General features: G+C 43.8%; 1 protein-coding gene across 7 annotated transcripts in view; it reads left to right on the forward strand.

Moving 5' to 3' along the window:
- The first annotated feature begins 1,437 nt into the window (after nucleotides 1-1,437).
- Nucleotides 1,438-26,199, forward strand: part of PROX1 (prospero homeobox 1) — a 52,985-nt gene continuing 28,223 nt past the window's right edge. For 2 of the 7 annotated variants that reach the window (XM_040446448.1, XM_040446454.1), the window contains exons 1-5: nucleotides 1,438-1,660; nucleotides 1,795-1,900; nucleotides 9,731-11,522; nucleotides 18,516-18,623; nucleotides 24,982-25,176. In XM_040446448.1, the coding sequence (XP_040302382.1) occupies nucleotides 9,798-11,522; nucleotides 18,516-18,623; nucleotides 24,982-25,176 (2,028 nt within the window). In that variant the 5' untranslated portion in view covers nucleotides 1,438-1,660; nucleotides 1,795-1,900; nucleotides 9,731-9,797. Of the gene's footprint in view, nucleotides 1,661-1,794; nucleotides 1,901-2,435; nucleotides 2,545-3,189; nucleotides 3,291-3,711; nucleotides 3,731-7,608; nucleotides 7,669-9,730; nucleotides 11,523-18,515; nucleotides 18,624-24,981; nucleotides 25,177-26,199 lie in introns of those variants that run through there. The other 5 variants (XM_040446452.1, XM_040446449.1, XM_040446451.1 and 2 more) reach the window with 5 other exon arrangements.

Consider the following 26,199-nt stretch of genomic DNA (forward strand, 5'->3'; position numbering starts at 1 on the left):
CAGCTCTTGTAAGTCCTGGCTTTTATAGGATCTTTAGGTCATAAACGCGGTTGCTTTATTAAAAGCCGTTTACTGTGCCCGGTGAAAGACACGTTCTGGCTGCGGCTGGAAATGCCCTTTCGCATTTGTAACTTGCAAACCTCCAAGGAGCTCTTGAAGAGCCACGTTATCTAAAGAAATCTCCCTGGTTATTTTTCCTCCAAGAGATGTCTAACCAAAGTGCATTTTCTATAGCTTTACGTTGAAGCCCGAAATGTAAACGTTTGAAATTTCTTACTTAATAAACTTTAAAGTTGGCTACCCAGGAGCCAAAATTGTGTACTCCAGTATGAAACCTCTCTCTTTGGTCATCGTGGGGTGAGTGAGTTAGTGAGGGATAATTGCGAGGTAATGTTTGCAACATTCCCCCCCCCCCCCCCCAAAAAAAGGCTGCTGTACCTACAATCCGAAGAACCAAGGGCAGATACTCTTCTTCCTAGTAATTTTGACGGGAGATTAACTGGAACTCAGCCAATACTGGTCTGCTACCAGATGCAGCGGAGCCCAAGTGAAGCCTCTGGCACGTATTATTTAAATCCCAAACCTACCTGTATTTTATTGTCCACTTTGCCTCTAAAAGCAAGCAAGGGTGACATGTATTCTTGATACTGTCTGTGATCATTTAAAATGTGGAACGACCTGCGAGCTTCCCCACTCCCTCCTCCTATACCACTCCACCCCTAAAACCCCACTTTTTCTCCAGTATACTTTTCCGTGCCTTTCTCCACCCAAGTCTGCTCCAAGCTCGGCCACTCGGTGAACTCGATCAGCTGTATCTGGGAAAGGAAGAGAGGGGGTTGGGGGGGAAAAAGGACCTGCGTCCAGGACGAGCGAGTGTGAGCCGAGCGCCGCTCGCGCCGTCGCCCGCTTTGCACAGTGCCCGCAGATGGCTCGCTCCGGCCCCGGCGCGGCGATCCAGTCGCCCCGAAGCGGTGGCAGGGCGGGGGCGGGGGTGGGGGCCGGGGATGGAGGCGGGGGGAGGGGGAGCGCGGGGCCCCTCTCCCCTCCTCTCCTCCCAGCCCCTCACCCCCCACCCCTTTTATATTTTTTTTTTTTTCCTCCCAAGTTCTCTTGCCTCGCTATCCCCCCTTGAATCCGAAGGCGCCTCGCGATTGGGTGCCGGGGCCGGGTACGTCAGTCAGACTGTGACGTGCAGTCTTCCTGTTTCCTTCAGCTGTGTCTTAAAGTAAATCTTGTTGTGGAGCGGAGCCCTCAGCTGAGGGAGCGCTCTGAAATAATACACCATTGCAGCCGGGGAAGCGCAGCGGCGCAAAAGAGCTCTCGCCGGGCCGCCCGCTCCCTCTCCGCTCGGCTCCTCTCCGCGGCTCCTCTCTTCTTCCCTCCTTCCTCTCCTCTCTTCTCTCCGCTCCTCCCTGCCCTCCTCTGCCTCGTCTTCTTCCCTCTCCTCTCCTCTCCTCTCCTCTCCCCTCCCACCCTTCCCACCGTCCCCTCTCCCTCGCCCGCTCGCCCCGCTCGCTCGCTCGCTCGCTCGCGCGCACTCACCGGCCCCGGTCCAATTATCACATTCATCACCCGCAAGACACCGCCGCGTGTGTGCGCGCGCGTGTTCTCCTCTCCCTGCCGGCAAAACCACGCTCGGTCCCACTGCCCTCTGCACCGCGTAAGTATCCTCTCCCCCTCGCCAGTCCCCTCCCCTTTTCCAGAATCACTTGTCCTGGCTTGTTCTTGAATGGGAAGAAAAGAAAAGAGACTCCCATTACTCATGCCCGTGTAAACATTTTTTTTTTTTTCCAGGAGAAAATGGTGTTATTTAAATGAATCATAATAAAATAGGCTCTAAACAGTTTGTAAGCAGGAGCCTCCGTGGAACTCAGTGCTCCGCTCCTCCCAGTTCCTAAGAGTAAGTGATCCGCTTGGCTTTTATTTCTTTCTCTTTCCTGCTGGTGGCTGGGGTGGTGGTGGCGATGGGGGGGGGGGGGGGGGGGGGGGGGGGGGGGGCGCGGCCGCGCCCCCCGGGCGGGCGGCGGGGGAGGCTGATACTGCTGGACTTGTCGCTGATCTTGTCACCTTTTGTGTACTGTTCCTGGGCTGTGAGGAGGTGTTTGCTTCCCTTCCTTCTTTTTCTTGCCCTCTCTTCTCGGGAGAGAGGACCGCGAGGGGGACCGGGTCGCTTTTTGTTCGCCTGGATCCCCGCTTTCCGCCAAGCCCCATCCTTCCCCGTCTCTCCCGGCTAAAACTCCTGGGCCAGCCCCCACGTCCTTTCTCTTTGTCTTGTTTATTATAGCTGCCTTTCTTCCAGGCTCTTCCAATTTGCTTGTCATTTGCATACCTTTCACTTCTCCTTTTGAACCCCAGCAGAGGGCCGGGGAGCCAGGGAGGAGGGGGGAGGGAGGAGGGGGGCGCTCTGTTACTTTACTCGCAAAACGCTGTCGAAGCCGCAATGTTGAAATCGGGGTTGGAGCGGTGGAGAGATGGTCCCGGGAAGGCAGCGCGGCGTCCCTCTCCAGAGCTCCGAGGAACCGGGGCTAGGTCAAGTTGAGTTGGGTAAGGCGGCGGCCGCGGGAGCCTCAGGAGGTCGTGTGGCGGTGGTGGAGGGATGGGGCCGGAGCGTCGCGGGGGGACCGAGTGCTGGCGGTGCGGGTGGGGGTAGGGGATGTTCTTGGGCTGCGGGTCTGCGACGCGAGGACTCTCGCAGCCCTGGCTGGCAGTGTGTGTGCCGCGGGGCTGCTGGGATCTGGTCTTGTCTGGGTGGTACCTGCAGTTGTGCCCCAGTTCAGCGGACTGGGGAGGGAGGAGAACAGAGGTGAGGGTGATTGTTACCGGGGAGAATGGTGAGGAGGGCGGGAAGAGCTGCTATCTTGGCCGAACACACCAGGAGGGGGACAGGCAGGGGGGCGCTGGGTGTGGGGGAGACTTCACCCAAAGTCCAGTTTAGCAAGTTGTTGGTTCTTCTGGCGTGCTAGCCACTTAACTCCTACTAAAACTGAACGCCGGTGGAAAGCGTGGTTCGGAGTGGGGGGGGGGGCGGGGTAGGGAATGGCGGGAGGGAGGTGAAGGGGGAGTAGCTTTCGAGAGAGACTCACACGTCTCCCGCCACTTCTCAGCTTTTTTCGGAAGTTGAGAGTCCTCCAGGCTGGCAGAGACAAGGAGGAGGAGCGGTTGGGCGATCGTCTTAAATAGCCCAAGGAGGCAGGTTGGAGTGTGAGACTGCTGTTCTTGGCAGTCCAGAACCCTGCTCCGCCTGGGGGAAGGCTGGGAGCTCACCTGCTTGTTTTTATTTTTCCAAGAAGGTCTGTGTTGTCTCCCAGAGCTTATAAAAACAGTGCGAGCACAGGGTGGCCTTCTCTCAAAGTCAAGGCTATAAGTGTCTTCTCTTGTTCTCTCTCTCTCTCTCCCTCCCGCTCTCTCCCCCTCCCTTCCCCCCTCCTTCCCTCCCACCTATAACCTCCCTTACAAAAAAAAAAAAATAATAATAATAATAATTTCCTTTCCTAAACTAGGTAGGCAGAAGTCTATTCGTAGAGCGCTGTGCATGGGCAGGGCCTGACAGGTGTGTCGGGTCAAGAAAGACAGGTGCAGATTTCCTCTGTGTCTGTGTGTGTCTGTACAGCTCCAGACCACAATGCGCACTCCAGGGTTGCAGAAGTTTATGAATTTATGGGTGCCCTGCTTAATAGGATTCTCCGGGCTAATGGGAACCGGGCTGTTGTCATGCTTTGAGCCTGGCCATGTGAGTTCTTTGCTTGGGGGTGGGGGATAAGTTGGTATGTGTTTGTTTATTTTCCTTAAGGATGTTGGCAGGCTGCTGCTGAGGCTGTGTCTCAGGCTTCTGCCTGCCAGGCGGCTGAAAGTCCCCCCACTTCAGGCAGCAGGTGGAGAGAGATTGACTTTCCCTCTGCTTCCCTCTATAGTTTCTGCCTATCTCCCAGGTCTGTGGTGCGGAAGGGGGGTGGGCGAGAGCCGTCTTTTGTGTGCCTGTGTGTTTTGGGCGGCCATGGGCGGTGTGTGTAACTGCCAAGAATACCAAAGTCATTTGAAAAGTGTTACTGTTGTTAAAGCTTATCTTTTTAGCGTGCCTTCTCTCTGCCCAGAAAGAATAGGTATGTGCATAAACTCTTTCAAGTCCTATGTTAAATACTCTCATAAAGCAGAATGAGCCTGTCATTGTACCAGACATGTGCCAGATGTCCTAGTTATTACTTTGATGGAGAAGGAAAATCTCAAGTACGTGAGAGGTAACTGCGCTTTCTCTGTTTGATGCAAGATGCAGGCAATCAGCTGTGTGAGGAGTTTCTTGCAAGAACTTCTGAGTATTTTCAGAATGAAATGGGCTGTGTGTGGTGAGAAAGGAAAAGCGGAGCATTGGTGTTACCCTGTCCATAGGCTACAACGTGGCCACGTTTATATAATGGTAAAATCGGCGAGGGTAAGGACCGTGGCTTGATGTGTGAGGGAAGCTGTGGAGAATTCAGTGGAAGCACTATATCTGGATTATTCAAGCTTGACCTTTTAAGTTTCTCTTTAAACAGGCTACTTCTTGTGTTACATAGAAATAGGTTAGATGGTGAATGGTTTTATCGGTTGTCTTTGTTGTTTGGGCGACGATGGAGAGTTCATGAAAATGAGATACTGTGTGTCATTTGTCCTTTAGGCTTAAAACCTCAGAGTCCCTCCCTCAATACTTGTCTTGGGTGTTCGCGAAGTTTTTTCACGTCATCTATGGATATGTCCATTTCCTTTATGTTTGATAGAGGTTGTCTGTGCTTGGTACTTACTAGTATGTTTATGTGTCCATTATGCAGAATTCTGCTTAGTTTAATCATCACCTTGTGGGAAGAAAAGTCATGCCTACGTCACATGCATCTTTGTTCTCACTTTATTCATTTCCTAGCATGGTTCCTCTAGAAGTAGCACTTGCAATCTTAAAACGTAAGCCAGCTGCCGGGGTTCTCTTTATCTGTTCAAAGTGCAAATAGGCCTTTTTTTTTCATGAATTTCTTATATCATTTCAGAGATTGTCTTACATTTTCAACTGTTGATAGAAGGAATGTTTAGGTTTAGGATTAACAAAATAAATTATAAAATGTGACTGTTTTTCTAGCATAAAGACGGATTGTGCGTGACATATTATTATTGGATTCCAATTAAGTACCTGTATCAACTGAAAAGGACAGATACCTCAGGAATTTCTCAAACCTTATTGCCTAACGTAGTCTAAAGCTTTCAAAGGACATTTAGAGTATTTGAATTTTCTACAAAAAAGAAAAAAAGTGTGTTTTTTCTTGAGATCGTTTCTTACTCTTTTACTTACTAACGTGGTGAGTTATTGGTGCACATGAATGTTTTAGGCATGTCTCAGAAAATATTCTGTGTTCATTTTGCAGGTGAAAAACGTACGGAATTTTTGATAGGTTGGAGGAATTTTAAGTGAAACGGTTATGATATGAGAACTCTGTTATGATAGGAAATTTTAAAACCTGATATGAGATTTGAGGATACAATCTCAGTTAACTGAAGTACGAACTTCTGTCAAGTGGGTTCTTCAAACTAAACATAAAACGCTTTCTTAACCTTACAGCAAGCAGAAACATCCCTGAAGGAAAAGTTGCTAATTAGCAGAAAGGAACTCTTGAATACAGTGAAGAGGGGTTAGGGGGAAGATTTGATGATTTGGTGGCCTTAGGGGAGACTACCTAAATCAAATCATCTGATCTCCCCCACCCCCCTGCCTTGAATTACCGATTTTCAGGTGGATTTAAGATGTTCTTTGTTAGTGATAGTGCATTCGAAATTTCATAACCAGGTTGACCCAAGTAGATTAGAGGCCCATTCCAAGATTGTTTTCCATAAGAAGTAAAGTGTAGGCTTGAGCAATTTCTTCAAAGAATTTTACCAACAAAGACAGATAATCTAAGTAATCCAAACAGGAAACCATGCCAACCTTACACTCACCCTGTCTTATAAAAGATTTGTCTAAACTATTTGGATAATTACCATAATGAACACTTCTTTGTCCGGAATCTGGACTCCGGATAGATACGTAAAAGTTGTAATCCCCTCCCCCAAATAACTTCTTTACTCAAGCAGAGCACTTAGCCACTTTCTACTCCAATTCCTTTGAAATTCCTCGCTGAAAGTTCTTTTCTAACATTAAGTCATCAAGTTCCTTAGCATTCTCCATGTTAAGCTACCTGACCTTCTTGAGATAATTCAGGTCTTAATGAATCTTTTGGAGTAGTTGAAATCTGACTCGATTATACCTGGATGTTTGTTCTTACCGTTCTCTGGGAGGAATCTGCTATGTCAAGATAATCACTGTATAAGAATTATTAAAGCAGTTGAGTACTTAGATACCAAATGCTAGCTGTGACAAATTATTTAAGAATAAAAATATTCTGTATGGGTCTTCATGTTAATTGAAGAGGAGTTGACTGGAACAGAATATATGTATCCAAACAGTAATACATTTGGGCTCAAATCCTGCATCAGGATTTTTTTGTGCATACTTGCTGATATTACTGTTTCCAAGGGCTGATCAAAAGGTTTCAGCTCACCTGTTTAAACTCAAAATGAATGTAAAAATCAAAATACAGTGAGAGTCAATAATAATTGTAGTTGAAACACTATGACTTAGGACATCTGTTGAGAAATAAAGGAATTTTTAAAAATCTTAATGGACAGGATGAGATCAGTGATAAAGTCGGTCCATAGCATTCTCTAAATTCTGAATTAGGAAGCCCATGGAAGCACCTTTAAATGTGTTTTCAAGTGATTTAATTTATATGATAGTCGTTGAACAATGCGTTTTCTTATGTGGTAAATATATTCACATCTATATCTTGTTTACGAATCAATTTGCTAATCAAGTATTAGGTCAGCCAGTTATAATTACTTAATCTTGTCTGTTGCCTCCATGGGTTATGGTCCCAGCGTGCACTACCCCTCTACCTTTATTTTTAAGTTTAGATCTTAGCTATATGGAGAGCTATATTTATTCATGCCTATTAATATAATGTCTGGTCTTGGCAGAATATATACTTTTTCCCATTTGTTTTGTCCTATTTGTTATGTCTCAGCTGGACATTTTACAACAAGACCTAAAAGGATTCCCATATTTTCTTAGCCCAAAACAGAAGCAAATCATCATCTAATCTAAAAATGCTGACTGGTCGACAGGGGATGGAAAAGAATCTGTTTAGATTCGTGAATTTGAAGGACGTCACAGGGTATTTGGTTCTTGGAAGACCCACCAAACATGGTTAATTAACACTTACTGTCCACTGCAAATGAGAGTATCATTTCTTTCTGCCTTCGGAAGAGCACAGCCCTCTTCTTGGCTTGGGCACTAGGCAGGGATGCAGCTGTTGATACCTAGGCTATGAGAGGAAGTGCAGTTGACGCAGAGGTAAATGACAGTTGGGAAAAGGAAGGATGCCTGCGGATGACCTTGTGCGCATCTCTTACACCAGCCTGTCATTCTGAGCCCCTGTTGCAGAGATGCTTGTCCCCTGGCAAGGATGGGCAGGAGAAAAATCCAGATTGGGGGTTAAGCTGAACAGGGGAAGAAAAAAGACTGCAGAAAGTTTGTTCGATGTTTTGACTAGAGATCCCTGTGCTTTTCAGGTGATATTAAGGAGAAGAGAATTTGCACACAAAAAAAGAAAAGAGGTAAAATTTTAAAACAATGGCACTGAACTCTATTTTGGGGGAAGCTGATACACACACAAAGAGGTCCTCCTTGCAGAGACCTACCCCCAATGTGCAAATCTTTCTGGGCTCCGAAATAACCCATTTCTTTTCTTGTTTGCCTCGGTGTTTTTCTTTTTCTCACCTGATGGCTACACCTGATTTATGGGATCCAATGTGTTAGTGAAATATTTGTCATTGCATTTTTGTATTCCTGAACTCAGTTTTATTATTGATGTCTGAGGGTGCACCATCATTCTGAATTCAATTTTGAACCCAATATTGAAGTTATTAAGATCTGTTTCCATTCCAACTTTGGGAAATTTTATCCTGAGGCATACAAAAAGTATTTTAATTTTAAGCATACAAAAACATATAAAGAAGCATCATATTGCCTGCATGAACAGGCTTTTTAAAAAATGTTGTGTCTTCACATAGAAACCAGGAACAAGGAATGCATGACGAAATCTTTGTTGAGTAAGAAATAAAAATAAAAATAAAAATAAAAAACCCACACGTTGTCATCTAAGCATTGAGCATTTTCTTGATTTTTACAGGTTATTTCATGCTGAAATTATGCCTATTTGCATGGATAGTCATTCTTTAAAACTAGCCACAGATGCAGTCCTAGGGAGCACGTAGATGTTTTTACAGGTGAACCGAAAGAGATGGGAACCGTTCCAAACACTCTGCACGCTGCCTTTGGCAATAGACCCTGTTATTGTGAAGATGTGCTCTGTTAAGCAAACGTGAAGTTTAATATTAGATAAACCCTGTGTGAAAAAAATATTTTCATTTTCTTCATAAAACGTTAATTGTAAGCAAAAAAGATATGACATCTTACATGCACACAAAATTGGGGGTTAGCATCACTGGGTAATGAGTCACAAAATATGTCAGGTGCCTTGCATAAAATGCAAGGAAGGATATTCTCTTTTAATATTGTGTCCTCAAGAAACAATGGAAGTTCATGTGCAGAGAAGATGTTTCTCTTTCTCATATATTTGACTGATGCTTTTGCATCTTTATTTACTTTCTTTTAGTCTCCCCCCACCTTGAATTTGGCATAAGAAAAAAGATTCACAAAGGATGTGTGTATTAAAGTTTCTTTAGGCATTTGAAGTATTATTTTGGCAGATTTTAACAGAAGAGAACTAATACTCAAGATACATTTATCCTTGCCTCACTCAGTTTATTGTTCCCCATACTGATTTCTAAAATGTGGCAATTCCTTCCTTTACAGTGAGTCCAACTTTGTGGTCATTTAAGTCATCAAAAGGACATCATGAAAATTCATAAATATTCTCACCCTTACGTTAAGATATAGCAATAGATCGCGTTTTCCAATGTGATTTTACTAATAAAAATGCACATCCATGCTAAATAAGCAGACTTGTAAAATGGATATCTGTGCGTTTATTTCAATGTTAAATTGACCATTTGTATCGGAAAGGTGCTGATGGGGGTGTTCTCCCTCCCATTTCAGATATGACAGAAATATTTTAAAATTCAGTAATAAAGGGGGCGTGTTGAGCATTTGCATGTACTTTCGAGTGTTTCTCTAATGGCATTAGAACCAGAATAATTTTCATTCAGAAATGGAATTTTTCGTCCAAATTTCACACAGCCTCAAAATTGAACCTTATATCTTAAGTAGAGACCACTTTCATCTTCTTTTGTAATATGAATCTCAATGCCCAAAATTTAATCAATTGGTTGTCAGAGGCTGTGTTCTTATAATCTACTGTTTCTTCTGAAGATAAACAGTATCATTTTAGGCATTTGTGAAAGAGAATCATATTACTGGTGCTTAAGCAGTTTTTGCTTTTTTTTTTTTTTTTTAATCTTAATCCATCTTAAACCAGTGGAGCAGAAATATTTAAAAATGTTTCATTTCAAGCAGAGTGCATAATAAATTGCAATAATTGTAATGTGCCATAAATCCCAGAGCCTATGCATTTTGCATTTGATTCAGGATTGAGGTCAGGAAATTTGGAGAAATTTAAAGAAAATGATTCATCAGTCCTTTTGTTCTGTTGGCCAGGGTCCCGGGATTCTTGAGCTGTGCCCAGCTGACGAGCTTTTGAAGATGGCACAATAACTGTCCAGTGATGCCTGACCATGACAGCACAGCCCTCTTAAGCCGGCAAACCAAGAGGAGAAGAGTTGACATTGGAGTGAAAAGGACGGTAGGGACAGCATCTGCATTTTTTGCTAAGGCAAGAGCAACGTTTTTTAGTGCCATGAATCCCCAAGGTTCTGAGCAGGATGTTGAGTATTCAGTGGTGCAGCATGCAGATGGGGAAAAGTCAAATGTACTCCGCAAGCTGCTGAAGAGGGCGAACTCGTATGAAGATGCCATGATGCCTTTTCCAGGAGCAACCATAATTTCCCAGCTGTTGAAAAATAACATGAACAAAAATGGTGGCACGGAGCCCAGTTTCCAAGCCAGCGGCCTCTCTAGCACAGGCTCCGAAGTACATCAGGAGGATATATGCAGCAACTCTTCAAGAGACAGCCCCCCAGAGTGTCTTTCCCCTTTTGGCAGGCCTACTATGAGCCAGTTTGATATGGATCGCTTATGTGATGAGCACCTGAGAGCGAAGCGCGCCCGGGTTGAGAATATAATTCGGGGTATGAGCCATTCCCCCAGTGTGGCATTAAGGGGCAATGAAAATGAAAGAGAGATGGCCCCGCAGTCTGTGAGTCCCCGAGAAAGTTACAGAGAAAACAAACGCAAGCAGAAACTGCCCCAGCAGCAGCAACAGAGTTTCCAGCAGCTGGTTTCAGCCCGAAAAGAACAGAAGCGAGAGGAGCGCCGACAGCTGAAGCAGCAGCTGGAGGACATGCAGAAGCAGCTGCGCCAGCTGCAGGAGAAGTTCTACCAAATCTATGACAGCACCGATTCCGAAAATGATGAAGATGGCAACCTGTCTGAAGACAGCATGCGCTCGGAGATGCTGGACGCCCGGGCCCAGGACTCCGTGGGGCGGTCAGACAACGAGATGTGCGAGCTAGACCCAGGACAGTTCATTGACCGGGCCCGGGCCCTGATCCGGGAGCAGGAGCTGGCTGAAAACAAGCCGAAACGAGAAGGCAACAACAAAGAAAGAGATCATGGTCCGAACCCCTTGCAACCCGAAGGCAAGCACTTGGCCGAGACCTTGAAGCAGGAACTGAACACTGCCATGTCGCAAGTGGTGGACACGGTGGTCAAAGTGTTTTCAGCCAAACCCTCCCGCCAGGTTCCTCAGGTCTTCCCGCCTCTCCAGATCCCCCAGGCCAGATTCGCGGTCAACGGGGAGAACCACAATTTCCACACCGCCAACCAGCGCCTGCAGTGCTTTGGCGACGTCATCATTCCGAACCCCCTGGACACCTTCGGCAACGTGCAGATGCCCAGTTCCACAGACCAGACGGAAGCACTGCCCCTGGTTGTCCGCAAAAACTCATCCGACCAGTCCGCCTCCGGCCCCCCGGCCGGCGGCCACCACCAGCCCCTGCACCAGTCGCCTCTCTCTGCCACCGCAGGCTTCACCACGTCTACCTTCCGCCACCCCTTCCCCCTTCCCTTGATGGCCTACCCATTTCAGAGTCCGTTAGGTGCTCCCTCCGGCTCCTTCTCGGGAAAAGACAGAGCCTCTCCTGAATCCTTAGACTTAACTAGGGAGACAACGAGTCTGAGGACGAAGATGTCATCCCACCATCTAAGCCACCATCCTTGTTCACCAGCACACCCACCCAGCACCGCAGAAGGGCTCTCCCTGTCGCTCATCAAGTCCGAGTGTGGCGATCTTCAAGACATGTCCGAAATCTCACCTTATTCGGGAAGTGCAATATCCTTTTATTCTCCCCTGGAGGAAAACAAAACAGAACAAAACAAGGCTTCCCCCAAGGTCAGGTTTCCACAATATATAGAATAATGTAGATTAGTATCTTCTTAAGAACGCAATCTTCTCTATTATCCAGAGTAATAGGCTTTTATCAACACACTTCTGATTGCACAAAAGCGTCCCAGGAAACCCACATCTTTGCAACTTTCGCAAGTTGTTCATTGCCTCGAAGAGCTGGTATTTAATATGTCCCTTTTCAACTGTGCTCTTTCTGCTGTTCCAGTATTATCCCCCCCCACACACACACACACACACTTTTTTTTCTTTAGGAGTAGATTCAGAGATGGACAAAAAAAAAATCTCATTGTAACGTTGAATTCTATCAGGTTTTTAAAAAAGGTTTTACGTTTTATAATGGCGTCGAGGGAAAAGTCAGTTTTGAGATCCCTAAGATTCCGTAGGAAGAATTGTCCCTCTTTAAACCGTCTGCAAGGCCCCTGGTCCCTGCAAAGAAGACCTGATTAAATTTTATGAAGAGCACTTTCCTGGTGGGAGGCTTCAGTGGGAAGAAAATGGACATGGGTGGGGAGTTAGATTCTTTCTTTAATCTTTAAGTGAGACGTGGGGGGGGGGGTCGTTGTTCTTTTTGTTTGTTTGTTTGTTTGTTCTTTAAGGAAATGTACAGGTACTGATTTATTCAGACGGCATTGGTCTCTCTCATTCACCCAAGGTCTGTTCTTTGGATCTTGGTGCAGCTGCCTCTATGCATGATTAACCTCTGTTCAGCCATACACAGAAATCTTTTGTCCTAACATACACAAAGCAAATTATTTTGGAAAGCGAGAGGGCACAATTAAATATAAAACTCAGCTGTATTCGGCTTTAAAAATGGCTCTTTTTATGACTCTTCTATATTTTGAACCTGACTTTTAGGTAGAGATGCCAGTTACAGGTTTTATTAGACCCCTCCTGAACTCCAGCTATTTTTAACTGACTTTTTTTCTTTCTCTCTGTAAATCAGTCCTTTCAGTAAATTTTTAAAAATCTTGTGGTTGTTGGTGTTTTGGGGTAGGGGTAGTAAAATGGTAGCATTTGGGGGCACGTAGAGGCGTGTTTCTTTTATAATAAACTGCCAGATGGATATAAAATTTAGCAATTAAGTTGGCTGTTGCTAAACTGAGGATTTTGAGCAATTGTCCTGATGACTAGAGATTGACATTTTAGTATCTAAGCCCACTCCAGAGGCTGCCACATAAGTGCAAAGCCCCAGCTATGGTGGAAATACCTTTTCCTATGTAGTGAAGGCCGTCCTTCAAACCAGCTCTCAGAAGAGTTGTGGAGATTTTTGATAAGGTGAATGAGAGCCACAAATAATGAGACCCACTTAGGGCAGTGAAACACAGTCTCTTTCCATAGTGAGGAAGAAGAGAATAATGTCATGAGAGGAAGGAACATAAAGATGTTGAGGACTTAGACATATAAATAGAAATCAAGTCTTGATTTGGTTGCTAATTTAACTTCTACCTTTCAAAGACCTGAACTTTAATCTACCAGCCATGAACCAAAGCTGCGCCAGGCACCATGCCTTGCTCGTGATAAACAGGCAATAAACATTGGTCAAAATGATTGTAATGTAGTGTTGGTGATGAGAAAGGCGAAGGAAGAAGATGCAGTGTCGAATGGTTTTTCACCCTTGGCAGGAAGAGCATCTTCTGAGGCTCATACAAGGCTGATGATGTCCAGGGCTAGACCCTGTTGCTCTCAGACGTCTCCAGTTTGAAGGCAGTAGTCGTGATGGTGGGTTGTTTCTCTCTCTCTCTCTCTCTCTCTCTGTCTGCTACACACACACACACACACACACACACACACACACACACACACGCAGAGGAAGGGACATACCTGTTTTGAGGAACATTTGAAACCAGATTTCAAAGTGCCCTAAGTGCAGACTAAAAACTCTTTAACCAGTTTATGGGTTTTGTGTGTGTGTGTGTGTGTGTGTGTGTGTGTGTGTGTGTGTGTGTGTATTAGACTTTTCATTGTCACCAGATAATTATGCCTGTGCTTTTTTTTTTATAAGTAAGTTGGGTCTTCTAGGAAAGAAATCTTTTAGATTGCTTTAAGTGTTGGCTACTTTCATTGTCTCACGCTCTCTCTAAATCCCCTGAGGAATTTAGAGGATTTGAATTGAAAGAAGTTCCTTTTATTTCCATACATATCAAAGGATTTAACGAGAATATAGTTGCTTCTTCAGCTGAATAACTTCCCTCTCCTCCCAATGTAAGAGTCTGTGGAACAGTGATGGTTTGGAAACACCTGTGTTCGTGTGAAACGTTGCTTACACCTGGAACTGTTTCTTTCATGAAGCGAAATAATTTTGGCCTCTTGTTGGAGTTAACGATTACATTTTCCACCTTCTGGCCATTGACCCTCTTCCTGTTTCTTTCCCCTCGATTATGCCATACTTTTAACCATTTATCTCATTGATATATTATTATTTCTCAGGAAGAAGATGGGCTGGCTTCCCTTTCTATAATCCGCATGATTCTGAAGCCAGTGAGGATCTGAGTGTTTGTTGGGAGACTGGATCCACTTTTCTCCTCTCTCCATCCTGGAATGGCAATGGGTCCTTCCCTTGATTTATCTGATGGCGTCGTAGGCAAAATTCTCAAGCTTTTAGTTTAAAGAAGTCTCTGGGAATCATAGCGAGTGGTGTCTACTTCAGTTTCAGGTGGTACAGTTACTCCTAGGAAAAAATTCAATAACATGAGTAGAAATGGGATGAAATGATACCTCTACGATTGTCATTATTATATTTTTATTTGTAGCCATAGCTTTCCAAGTAGAAATGAATGATTTAGTGCTTAAGGAATGATTCTTTCACACCCAAAGGGCATCATCTGTGTCTTTGAACAAAGTAGCCAAGATAAGAACTATGAAGAATACCAGCTTACCAGATAAATCCATTCTAGGTTCAGCACATGAAGCATATATAATCTATATAAAAGCACTGTCTCGTTATCCTTTCTAATAGGAAGGCAATAGTGAATGTGTGCACAGTAAACTCAATGTCCGTGCACCTGCTCCAGGAGCTCACTCACGTCTTGGATATAAAAAAATGTGTTCAGTATCTTTGCAAATGAATCTATTTAATCAAATATTAAGTTTTATTCAAATTCCAAAAGAAACAGCCAGCCAATTGTTTTTCTTCATGATGTTCCTCCTCATTCACCCTCTTTGCATCTCAAGAAAAATAGCCTTGTTCAGGCCTCGGACATTTGCATACACCCAATTAAAGGACAAGAGGAGTATTAGAAGCCCTTAAGATGTGCAGGTGAAGAAACTGAGTCTGTTCTCTGTGACAGCCAGTGTTTCCTACTTGACTTTTAGGGAGAATGTTTAAAATACGTAAAGTTTAGAAAGGGAAATTGGTAATTTGAAACTAAAATCCAACTGGGAAACATGGATTAAAAATGAATTTCTAAAATGTGAAATAATCCATAGACCTTTTTAGAAGTCTTGTGGGGCCATAGTAATTCTATTAGCTGTATTAGCTATGGGGAAAACATTTATCTTCAGACTGAGAGACTCTAGGTTCCTACCCCCACCCAAATTATTAAGTCAAAAACATTTTTTTTAATTTCCACAAATGACACACCTTCATGTGCTGATCCCCTTGATGGAGAAACAATTTGTTCTATCACTTTCATTAAATGAGACAGGTTAGATCTTTTCTCCCCATTCAAGGGAAAAATCTCTTAGAAACAACAAATCAGAGCATACAGAGAAAGCTAAAATTCTTTGGGTTTCAGAGCACTTTGGAAAATGTAAGTAAGGAGCCCCAATCCAATTTGGTGGGAACACTGCAGCCTGTAAAGTCTCTAACCACAATTCAGGGTTCCATGGGGGCGGGGAGGGGGGGGGGAAGAATTCGCTTCCTCCAGCCTTCACAACATATTCTTGCACTTGCCTTTTTTTTCGCTGCCTCTGTTCCTCCCCTGCCACTGCTGTTTAGGTAAGGTTATCCTGTGCTTGGTAAACAGACAACACTCAGATTCTCAGGTTGTTTGAACACCGCTTCAGGTTCAGCCACAGTACTTTCCTTCTCTGATCTTTTATATTCCTGAGCAGATGTCTTTCATTAATTTATGGATTTATCATCTTTTCTTCCCCCCTTTTCCTTTTTCTCTTTCTTTCTTCTTCTTTTTTTTTTTTTTTTTTTTTTTTACACCTGGCAGCTGTCTCAAGTTTCAGCAGTTATTGTCTATTTTGCATTACACATAGAATTGAATGTCATCTGTCTTCACAAAGCTATGGCTAAGAGAATTGAGGCAAAGCCACATGAGCTGCCGGGACAGATCTGGTTTGCGTTCCATCCCCCTCCCCCCACCCCCCTTACCTCCTTAATATTTATTTGTGCTCATTTTCTTTCCTGGCCTTGAATGGAGCTTAGCTCGTGTTCAGTACAGCTGTATGTTTACTGAATCTATTCCATCATGAGTCATTGTGCGTGTGTAAGTATCCTGGAAACAGCTAGTGCTTTCTTGGAAGAACAGTTGCTTTTCAGCACAAGCACTTAAAAGGGAAATTAACCAATTGGTCAGTTCAGATTTATTTTGAGGAGGAAAAAAAGGATTATCTAACTGTTGGCTTTTAAATGTTTCATTAGCTATTTTTAATAGTTTATTAGAAACATATATTTTATGGGAATTTTATCTTAATTACACGATGAGCAAGAGATACAGATTTATTCTGTGTTCCATTTCAACTGATCAATTCTAAGTATTACCGACAGGAAGCATTTCAAAGCAAAACGGGCTTGAGAAACCCAAATTAGAATAATTTTTTCATGAAATAAAAAGCCCCTAAGTCCTGATCAAAATAAGATGGAGAGTTTGTTTTGTTTTGTTTTGTTTTTTAAATAAAAAGAACGAATACCTCTGAGCATCATTTAAGTGTATTGGAAGTGTGAGCGAGTTTTTGGTAGCTCTATCACTGAGGACCACGGCAAAACAGTCTGTTTTGTAGGAAACCAAATTTTTAAAAATCTGTTACTTCTCCCGGCGAATAATTGCAGTGTGCAAGGTGGTTTTTTAATCTCACCGTCTCTAGAAAAGATTAGAACCCAGATCTGAGGCTGTTTGCTGAAGTTTGGACTTGCCTAAAACTCTTATCATGAGGCAATAGGAGACAGCTTGCAACTATTATTTCACTTATCCATTTGGACAGATGGTCCTGAAGTGCGCTGGGTTCCTTTAGCCGTGTCTGTCTGTCTAATGGAGGTTACTGGAGGCCTTTTCAGCTCTTTCCTTGGCACAAGAAGTATGTCAGTCATAAATTATCGTCTTTGTGATCATTAAGGATCTGAAACAAAAACACAAGTTCGGTTAAGCTGCTTTGGCGTACAGATATAAAATCAAAATTTCTTCCTTCAGTGCTTATTCCTGGCGAGGGTAGGGGGAAGCACAATATCTCACTTTTCTCTTTGCAAACCAAGGTGATCTTTTAAAAATTGCGTGATGTTAAAGGGGATGCTAATTGATCAAATCCTCTGCAGAATAGTTGGTTAAACGCCCTGTTATAAGTAGTCAAGAGCTTATCGGTATTAATTTGATTATGCTTCTCTACTCACCTCCTGGTTTCTCTGTCTTCCTAAGATTGGTCACGCTGTTCTTGATGGAGGTCATTTAGAAACCTTGACTTTTCCTAAATATGTGTCTTTATTTGACCTTTTTTTCACAAGGTGTGGCATTTTTGTTGGGTAGTAAAACGTGTGTGTGTGCGCGCGCACGTGCACACACACACACACACACACACACACACACACACACAAGTGCATATTTTCTTTTCTTTTCTTATTTTTCCCAGACTCTCTTTTAAGAGAAAATCCTTAGAGAAGCTTCTAGGAAGGACCCTTAATTGACCTTGTGGGGGACCACATTGATTTTCTCCACGTGCATCTTCATTTCTGATAAATTATAAAGCCATTAATTTGCTGAGGAAATGGCAGGGCCAGGCTGCGGCACAGATGTGACCAGAGCCATCCCAGCTCCGAGTCTGCTGAGGAGTGCCAAGAATCTGGGGGAGAATCAGGAAGCCTGGATTGTTATGGTTAGCCTCACATTCTCTTGGGAACTGTTTTAGTTGCTGCTGTTTACAGATCTAAAAGGTAATGATGTTTCCAGATAAATAGGCCTTCTTATTTTGGGTAAGTGGCCATTTATTGATCTGCTAACCCGCATTTATTGATTTGTTAGCCCCAACCACTGTGCCACTCTCAAAGGAGTTAACTATAAATCCAGGAGAGGCAAATCGTATTTGGTTTTGGATCGTTGCTTTAACAAAAGCGACACCCCCTCCCTGCTCTCTCTGTGCCAAAACTACCCCTCCCAAGTTTTAGCTATTATTTAAAAGGAAACAATTAAAAGGGTATAATAGTAAGATAGGAAGAAAGTGAGTCAAAATGCCCCATTAGATTAGCACTAAAAGGTAAAATGTGAAGCTTGCCTAATAGTGTTCAAAATAACGCATTTTATATTTTCACGCACATTAGGATAATAATTTGCTGTCAACTGCAGAGTGTGGGGAGAAGAGCAAACAGAACTGCGATTGCGAAGAAGGAAAAAACTTGTCACGATAAGAGTTGTAGGATACACGTTGGGTACATTTGTCTCCTTAGCAACAAGTGAACATATACGTAGCGTGAGGACCTCCAACAGGGCAATGTTTTGCCATCCTCACCACGGAGTAGCCAAGATTCTGCAACTACATTGTGCATCCTCACCATTACCTTTGGCATTTGCTAACACACAATGGTCATTTTGAGCAAGTGCAGCAAAGTAGTGAGGGATTTCCTGGCCAGTGCCTTGTACCTTTCAGAATTCCCACAGCTTTGTGATGGGCCTCCAGATTCTTTTTTTTCTTTTGGGGGGGGGGGGTGGGGGTGGTAGGTGCTCGTGTTTAAAGAAATGTTTTCCTTAACCAAATGCATCCTACATGCAGGAAGGATTATCACCCAATCACTTGAAAAAAGCAAAGCTCATGTTCTTTTATACCCGTTATCCCAGCTCAAATATGCTGAAGACGTACTTCTCCGATGTAAAGGTAAGGACGTTTTTCATCAGTAATTTTTCCATTTCTGTGCCTGTGGTAGTGATTTGAACTCTTGGAAGTTAATGGAGATGAGTGTGAAAACAATTCACGAATACACCTGTGTTATAATCGATTTAATGCTCTTGCAATTTCGTCTAAAGCTGAACTGGGCAAAGACGCCCTTACGACCAAAAGACTGGTATGAAGTCACATGGGTCTCCATTGTGACCCGTGAAACTTCGCCTCTTGTCTTTATATGTCTTGGTAACTCCTTGGAAGAAATCGCAGCTAGTCCTGGATGGGTGTGCTTTAGAGAATGTTGTTTTTTTTTTTCTCCTCCCCTGAGCAACAGTAAACTGTTTCTGTTTTCGTTTCTGTTGGTTTCCCCATATTTGTGCTTATGAAAGCAAACTCTAGCACGTCTTTTCCCCCGTCGGAAGGAGCGTACATTGAAATTCTCTATGCAGTAGCTGCTTAAAAACAAAAGTGATGATTGTCTCTTATTTACAACTTAATTTGTTGTTGATGTGGAGTACACTGAGCATAAGGAGAATGAATAAAGTGACAGATTCAGGACACATTATTCAAATGAGGATATGAAAGCTGTCGGCCTACAGCTGCAGCCTCCCTCATTCTACAGAATATGGGGACCTCCTGGTTCTGTGTGCGTGTGTGTGCGCGCGCGCGCGTCTGTGTCTGTGTGTGGGTTTTAAGTAATTGTTTGCAACAACTTGATGTTGTGTTAATCATCTGCAACTTTTTAAAACATAGATTGGGTTTTGATGATGATAATGACACGCATGGTATCATTATCTGAGGGACTTGATAAACATTACATTAGCTGAGATTAGTTTATTGGGGTTGGGCGCTTTCCCCGCCCTCTGCTGCCCACCCCCCATATGTACAAGTTCTTCTTTCTGCCGCTGAGAACTCAGGAGCTGCCAGAACACGCTTGTTGTTCCTCCGCTCCCTCCGCGTGGTGTGTTCTGTGCCCGATGCCCAGTTTGCTGCGTCGGCCCCCTTTGCAGGCCAACTCATTTTAGTTTCCTTCGCTGATGTTTTATTTGGCCTCCTAAGAAAAGTTCTGTTTTCCCTCCTGTTAGCTTTTGAATTGTGTATCAACTTCAGCCTTTTATCTTTCTCCTCCCCTGGCGGAGCTCCTTAAGTGGAAGGCATGTTTTCTCCCCACTCGGGGCCAGCAGACTGGGCTGGATGGGAAGGCACAGAAAGGCAGTAACTTGAATGGCTGGTTGAGGATCATTAAAGCGCAGAAAAGGCTGAGTGACACAGCAGGCCAGGGAAAGGGTCTGGACTTTGTGAGGGACCATCTGAAACAGAGACCATGGAGGGAATTGGTCAACTGGTTGAAGACCAGACAGCTTCCGGAGCCTAGTGGAACCCGGCAGACTTCTGTCACGGGGTCCTCTCAACACTAGTTCGAGGACAGGGGGACATGGAGGAGAGGGAGAAAGTGTGACTGCACACGTGTGTGTGTGTGTGTGTGTGTGTGTGTGTAGGTGCCCATGTTACCTCCTCCACTCCTCTTAGAGCAATGATCTGCAGTGTTGTGATATAATAATGGCAATGCCTTACGTTATTTAGATAGCGCTTTGTATCACAAGGAGGCCAGAGAGCTTTACAAACTGTACACATAGGGATCCCTTGCCTACCATTGAATTGCAGCCACCTGGAGGGTGGAAAGCAGCCATTCTGAGCCAGCAACACTATCCAATAGTAGATGTAAATATTAGAAACTTCCTCACGCGCAAGCATGTGTGTATGGGGGGTGGGTGGGAGAAAGGCAAGGATGGGGGAGATTATTAATCTGTAGTAGTTAATCTGTAATCTTTATAAATACTCTGCAGTGTAAACTGACATGAAATTGTTCCCATTCCTTTAGAATACAACTAGTAATTCAGCTTTGCAAATAATCACTATGTAAACAACAATTAAATACTGGGGTGAATATTTTATTTAAAAAAGCACTAATATTCACATTATAGATTCTATCCATACTCCATCCATACTGGGAGAGAAGGCTGTTAAAGTATACTTGAGTCTAGTTAATTCCCAATTATCCACTCTAATGGAGGGGAAACAGTAGGGCATATAATGCATAGCAGAAAATCAACCAAAGGTCACTTCTCTTTTATTTTTGGAATGAATTATACATTTTTAACTTTGCTAATTATGTTTTTTCTTTGGCTACTAATAAATGAATTTGTATTCCCCGGGCTTATGCTGATGATATTGGAAAGGCATGCATAGAAAGTGAAGGATACTCTAGGCATGGTGTTCCAGAAACTTTGTGGAAAACAATGGCAGAGCATTCTTGGATTTTTTAATATTAAGGAAAATCCAGAATTCGATTTGATGTCATATGATATTATTATGTTATGTTAGGTGTATGTGTATCTGTATATACACACGTACCTATTTCTAGATATAGACACATAAAGGTGCATTCTTATTTGCAAGACTGAAATAACTAGATGTTTCCTCTACATATGACAAAGTTTAGATGCAAGAAAACCGCTACAGAATTAAGAGACCCCCTAGAAATTAGAGGAAGCACCTTAGGAGTTATCGGAAGTGACACTCAGCATCACCCATCTTGAGAAAGACACGCTCATGTGTCTGTGGACCAAGCAGTACTTGTCACAATCACACAAGCCTACACTTGATTGTGGCTGCATTCATCTACTTAGATGAAAATTCCTAATCCTAGCAAAATGTGCCTTTCCAAACCATAAAAGTCATTGCATTTCAAATGGGGATCAGGAGTTACTTCCGCAAGTGAAAAAACAAAAACACAGAAGAAACAACACCAGTAGAAAATATTTTGTGTCATGAGTGAAGCTCAGCCTAGGTGTCATCAAAGACACAGTTGGAAGATCGCGCTAGACCAAGTGAATCCTCTGATCAGCTCCAGAAGGTGAGCCCAGCCAGAGTGATCCACCCTCCCTTGCATTTTGCCTTAGGAATGGATACAGTGCTTCACTCTCCACTAGCGACTTCCATTTGGGCAGGCTAGGTGAATGCTTTTAAATTGCTTTGCAAAGAGAGAGGTGGAGGAAAACCTCCTACAGTTCAGACGCTGGCTTGGTGAGAGTCCTACAGGGCTGATACAGAGGAAGGATGAAGCCAAGGCTGACTTGGTCTCGTTCCTCGAGTCAGAATCGAAACAGAGTTCCACGTTCTCACGGACTCCAACTTCACTCCCTCACCATGACATTTAGCCAGACGAAAAGCCCAGCCTTTGGGAAGAGCAAAGGGGCAAGTGGGAGAGACGTGCCAGAGAGCAATGGGCCCCACCATCTTCCTGTGCGCTCCCGAGTGCTGATTTTAACGTATCAACTAATAACTCTTAGACCACTAAGGACAACAGATCCGGTGCCATTTTAGCTTTGAAGAACAGACGCTCACAGCTTTTCACGCCGGCAGTGTTAAATGATGTATCTCATTCCCTCCACCCCTTGAGTCAACTGCTGCCTAGCCAGATTAAGGTGTCAGATTGATTTGTTTTATACATCTTTTGACCATGCTCATTGAATATTTAGGAAGTTTCTTCAGCCCATATTGAGGCTGAGATGTCCCGTGGGAAGCATTAATCAAAGTCACAGAGACTCACACACTGTGGAAACACAGCCTCTTTATTGTAGCGATTAGTTTTTGCAGTAACACATTAACACACGACAGAGGTCTCCTTTATAGAACAATTGATCCTTTTCTTGTATGCCACTACGGAACCGGGGGGGAAATTAACTCTTTAAAGTTTAACACTTTTTCTCCCCCAACGTGAATATCTGGAAAAGAGGGGGCCTGCCTTCGCTTTTCGCCAGCGACTAAAACAGAACGAATTTCAGTTCACTTCTAGTGGAGGGAAGCCCTGTTCTTCAAGCTGTTGTGATGGTCATTTCACTTGTCTTATGTCGGGGGAGTCTGTTGTTTTTGCCCATTCTTTCTCTCTGGTATTTCCATTCGCTAACAATAAGCTTTAAATCTCCCTTTATGTCCCATTCCTAAATAATGGCAAGTGCACTTACTTTTTTGTCCTCCCCCATTAGGTCATTCATGACCATTCTAGAAAAAAAACACCCTTCTATTTTTTTCCTCTACAGTACTCTTGTCCATAGGAGACAATGTCTTGTAACAATGCAGAAGCCTAATCTCCATGTCAAAGCAATTTTCATTCCCCAGTGCACAGCCTGCTATCATTTTGTAATGTTTTGTTTCTTATTCTAAAAGAATTAAAAAGGAACAGTAAGCCGTCACGGGGGCCTGTAGTCCTTATCTCAGTGTCTGGAAATTTGGACAGTGTATTTTACTGCTGAGATAAAATGGAAAGAACTCCAAGTTCAGCAAATCGTAATGGGTTTAAGTTCTATTGAAATCGGCAACCAGAAGATCAGATAAGGGGGGTCCTTCAGTTGTCTTTTTAATCGGGTTCCCCGCAAGGCTGAATAGAGACAGAGCAGACACACAGAGTGAAAATATAATTCTTGGATAGGTTAAGTACATGTTTGAACTCTTGCAAGCAGAAGCGATTTGCTGATGACTTAATCATTTTCTGGTCAATTATCTGTAAGGGCCCTTGCAACTCCATGGCAATTATGATGCAAGTTGGCCTTTTGGGAGAAACACCAGTCTCCCTGCTTCTGTTTCCTTGTTACGTCCATTCTCTGCCATAAATTTTCATTCATTTATTATCTTTGCTAGCATAGGAACAACTTTCTGTGTAGTAATTACAGCCCCAATACACACTTTCGCTGTCATCCTGTTGGAGTCTGGATGTTCTCATGGCCAGTGTTTGATAAGTGGTCTTTGTTGATTTTTGATGAATGTACATCTTTTTCTGGGGGCCCCGGGAAGGGAATGCCTGTAATGACAAAAGGCAGGGGGTTGTCTGTCAGCCCGCCTGATATAAAGCTACGGATTTATTGGTTTTGACTTGGCAAGTTGAGACGCATCTGTCCTTTACGTGAACAGAGGTTTGTCAATAAGAATGGTATCATTTGCAGTGAATCCAGGAAGACATCTTCATTTAAAAGGTCATCAGGGAACCTTGGTAAACAAAGTTGTAAAGCCTAATCATGTTATGGTAACTTGGCATTTAAAAAAAGCGCAATATAGTTTCTGCCTATGCCATCTGCGTACTGCGTCTTAACCACACCTTCCAAACGGCATAGACGCCAACGGAAAGGGGCGTGGGTCTTATCCGATGCTGGCCATGGGAAGTGTGCAAGCAGGCATGGCGGTCTGACCAGACAGGACCGGACGTGAGTGCCGTGTGCGAACATAAAGTGGAATCAGAGCTGGATGGCCATGGGGATCACCCATTTGCCAAAAAATAAGCAAATGCCAGCTTCCTCCCCTTTTGCACGAAAGCTGTTTTCCAGCATTGTACGGGGCTGTCATGTGATGACACAAATTCTCATTAAAAAAAGAAATCATGCTGGTGGTGAAGTCACGTGGCTCACCATCTCTGGTACAGGTTTCCCCCGCTATCCAAAAGTAGAGCGTTCCTATGAAACTTTTCATAAGCCGAAATGGCATAAAGCAAAGAAGCAATTACCATTAATTTATATGGGGGGAATGTTGAGCACTCCCAGACCCAAAAAATAACCTCTCTTAGACTTTTCTGATACCCTAGGACACATCTCGATAACAGATGCACAAAATAAATCAAATAAAGCACAGATGCTCACAGACACAGTTCAAAGCTATGGCGGCTTGACGCTGAGATGCTGAGCCTCGTTCCTGGGGAAGGAGCTTGGTGGAGCCACTCTTGCTGCTGGCGGTGCGTGCTGCCTCCATAATGGCTCGCTGCAAAACCAATGCTGAATGCTATTTTCTCTTCTCGCTTTCTTTCTGAGAGGCAAAAATCCTCTTTGGATTTGTTTCTGTTAACGAAACCAGGCACTAAGGTAGGCCTTTTCGTAAAAGCAAAATGGCGGAACATGAACTTTTGAAAAGCAGGGGAGGCTGTACTTGAAAGTAACAACTCTTCCCAGGGTTTTGTGGTTTGAATGAATTTCCATAAGAAGTACACACATACAGTTTGTTCCACTGAAAGCTGAAGAACGATGTTTAAAATAAGATCTTCAGCTTACAGAAAATCCGATTTAGAATGCAAGTTTTCCATTTGAAATGTGGAGGATTGGGGAGTGGTTTCCATTGTTGACGGGTTTTATGACATCTTATGAACGTATTACTGCTTTCACCCCTCTTGCCACCATTTTGGTGAAATCAAAAACACACCCATCCAAGCAAGAAGGAGAGGAGATCTTTAAAAATACTTCAGACTGCTTAAAGAATAAATGAAGAAAATGGTGATGTTCTTATCCTTTTCAACATTTAAATTTGACAGTTCAACAGATGCATTACCTCTCAGCTCATCAAGTGGTTTAGCAATTTCCGTGAGTTTTACTACATTCAGATGGAGAAGTACGCGCGTCAAGCCATCAACGACGGAGTCACCAGCACTGAAGAGCTGTCTATAACCAGAGACTGTGAGCTGTACAGGGCTCTGAACATGCACTACAATAAAGCAAATGACTTTGAGGTAGGAACTCATCTTTATCGTTTGGTCACTTCCCTTTTCTTTTTTTAAGAAATTTATTTTCTTTAGCAGTGTCCCCAAATCGGCGTCAGCCTCGTTATCTCCTAAGAGCATGCCCCACTGGGGTAAGAGGTAAAGCAGCAGTGAGGAGCCCCCTGTGTGGTTCCCATCCGGGTCCTGGGGAGCTGACCCACTTCTGCTTCCTTTCCCATTCCCCAGCTCGGCTGCTTGCATGAAGACCCATTGGCCACAGAAAGAGGGAACTGGAGCATTCAAAGAAAACTGCAGCAAGGAACCCACCCACACAGTGATTCCCTTTCCAGAGAAGAGGTCCCCACTCTGATAGGCGTTTTTTGCTATTTAGGTTTTGGCATGTCGCTTGGGCTGACATACGCTGTGTGCTAGGATAGCTGCAAAAGTTGTTTTCTAAAAAAAAATCTGGAAAGGTTGATGGGGGAGTGATTCTGTGGTTTCTACTTTAATCAGCATGTATTGCCTTTATGGAAGAAATGGTACGAGAATTTACTAAGTCCGTATTATGAGAGCCATCAACATCTTTCGTTTTTGTTTTTGTTTCGTTTTTGTTCTTTTCGGGAGAGAACCTAGTGTGTTTATTTCGCGTGTGCGTAGCTTCGCAACCAAGCTGCCCGTCGCTCATGCCCTCTTACACACACACGCACGCACACGCACGCACGCACACACATCTACGACATGCATATTCTAGATACACGCAAAGCAGTATAGACGAGTCCCAGAAAGCAATAGCTATGCAACAGTGAAAGATGTGTGGCTATGAGTAAGGCGTTTCTTTACTGGCTAATGTGGTGCCTCAGCAAACATTTTTCATTGCAACATGATGACTCTCCATGAGACAACACTAGCGAATCTCCCAGTCCTCACAAAGGCATTTTGCTGAGCCCTGCTGGCTCAGGCAACAATAGTTAGAGGTGGGGATGTGGCAAGGGTTCTGCAGGCTGAACCCCCGATGGTGAGTGTAGACAGGCCGTGGCCTGATAAAGTCGGTCC

Source organism: Herpailurus yagouaroundi, unplaced genomic scaffold (assembly GCF_014898765.1).
Source record: "Herpailurus yagouaroundi ecotype Mexico unplaced genomic scaffold, PumYag 195, whole genome shotgun sequence".
Classification (NCBI taxonomy): Eukaryota; Metazoa; Chordata; class Mammalia; order Carnivora; family Felidae; genus Herpailurus; species Herpailurus yagouaroundi.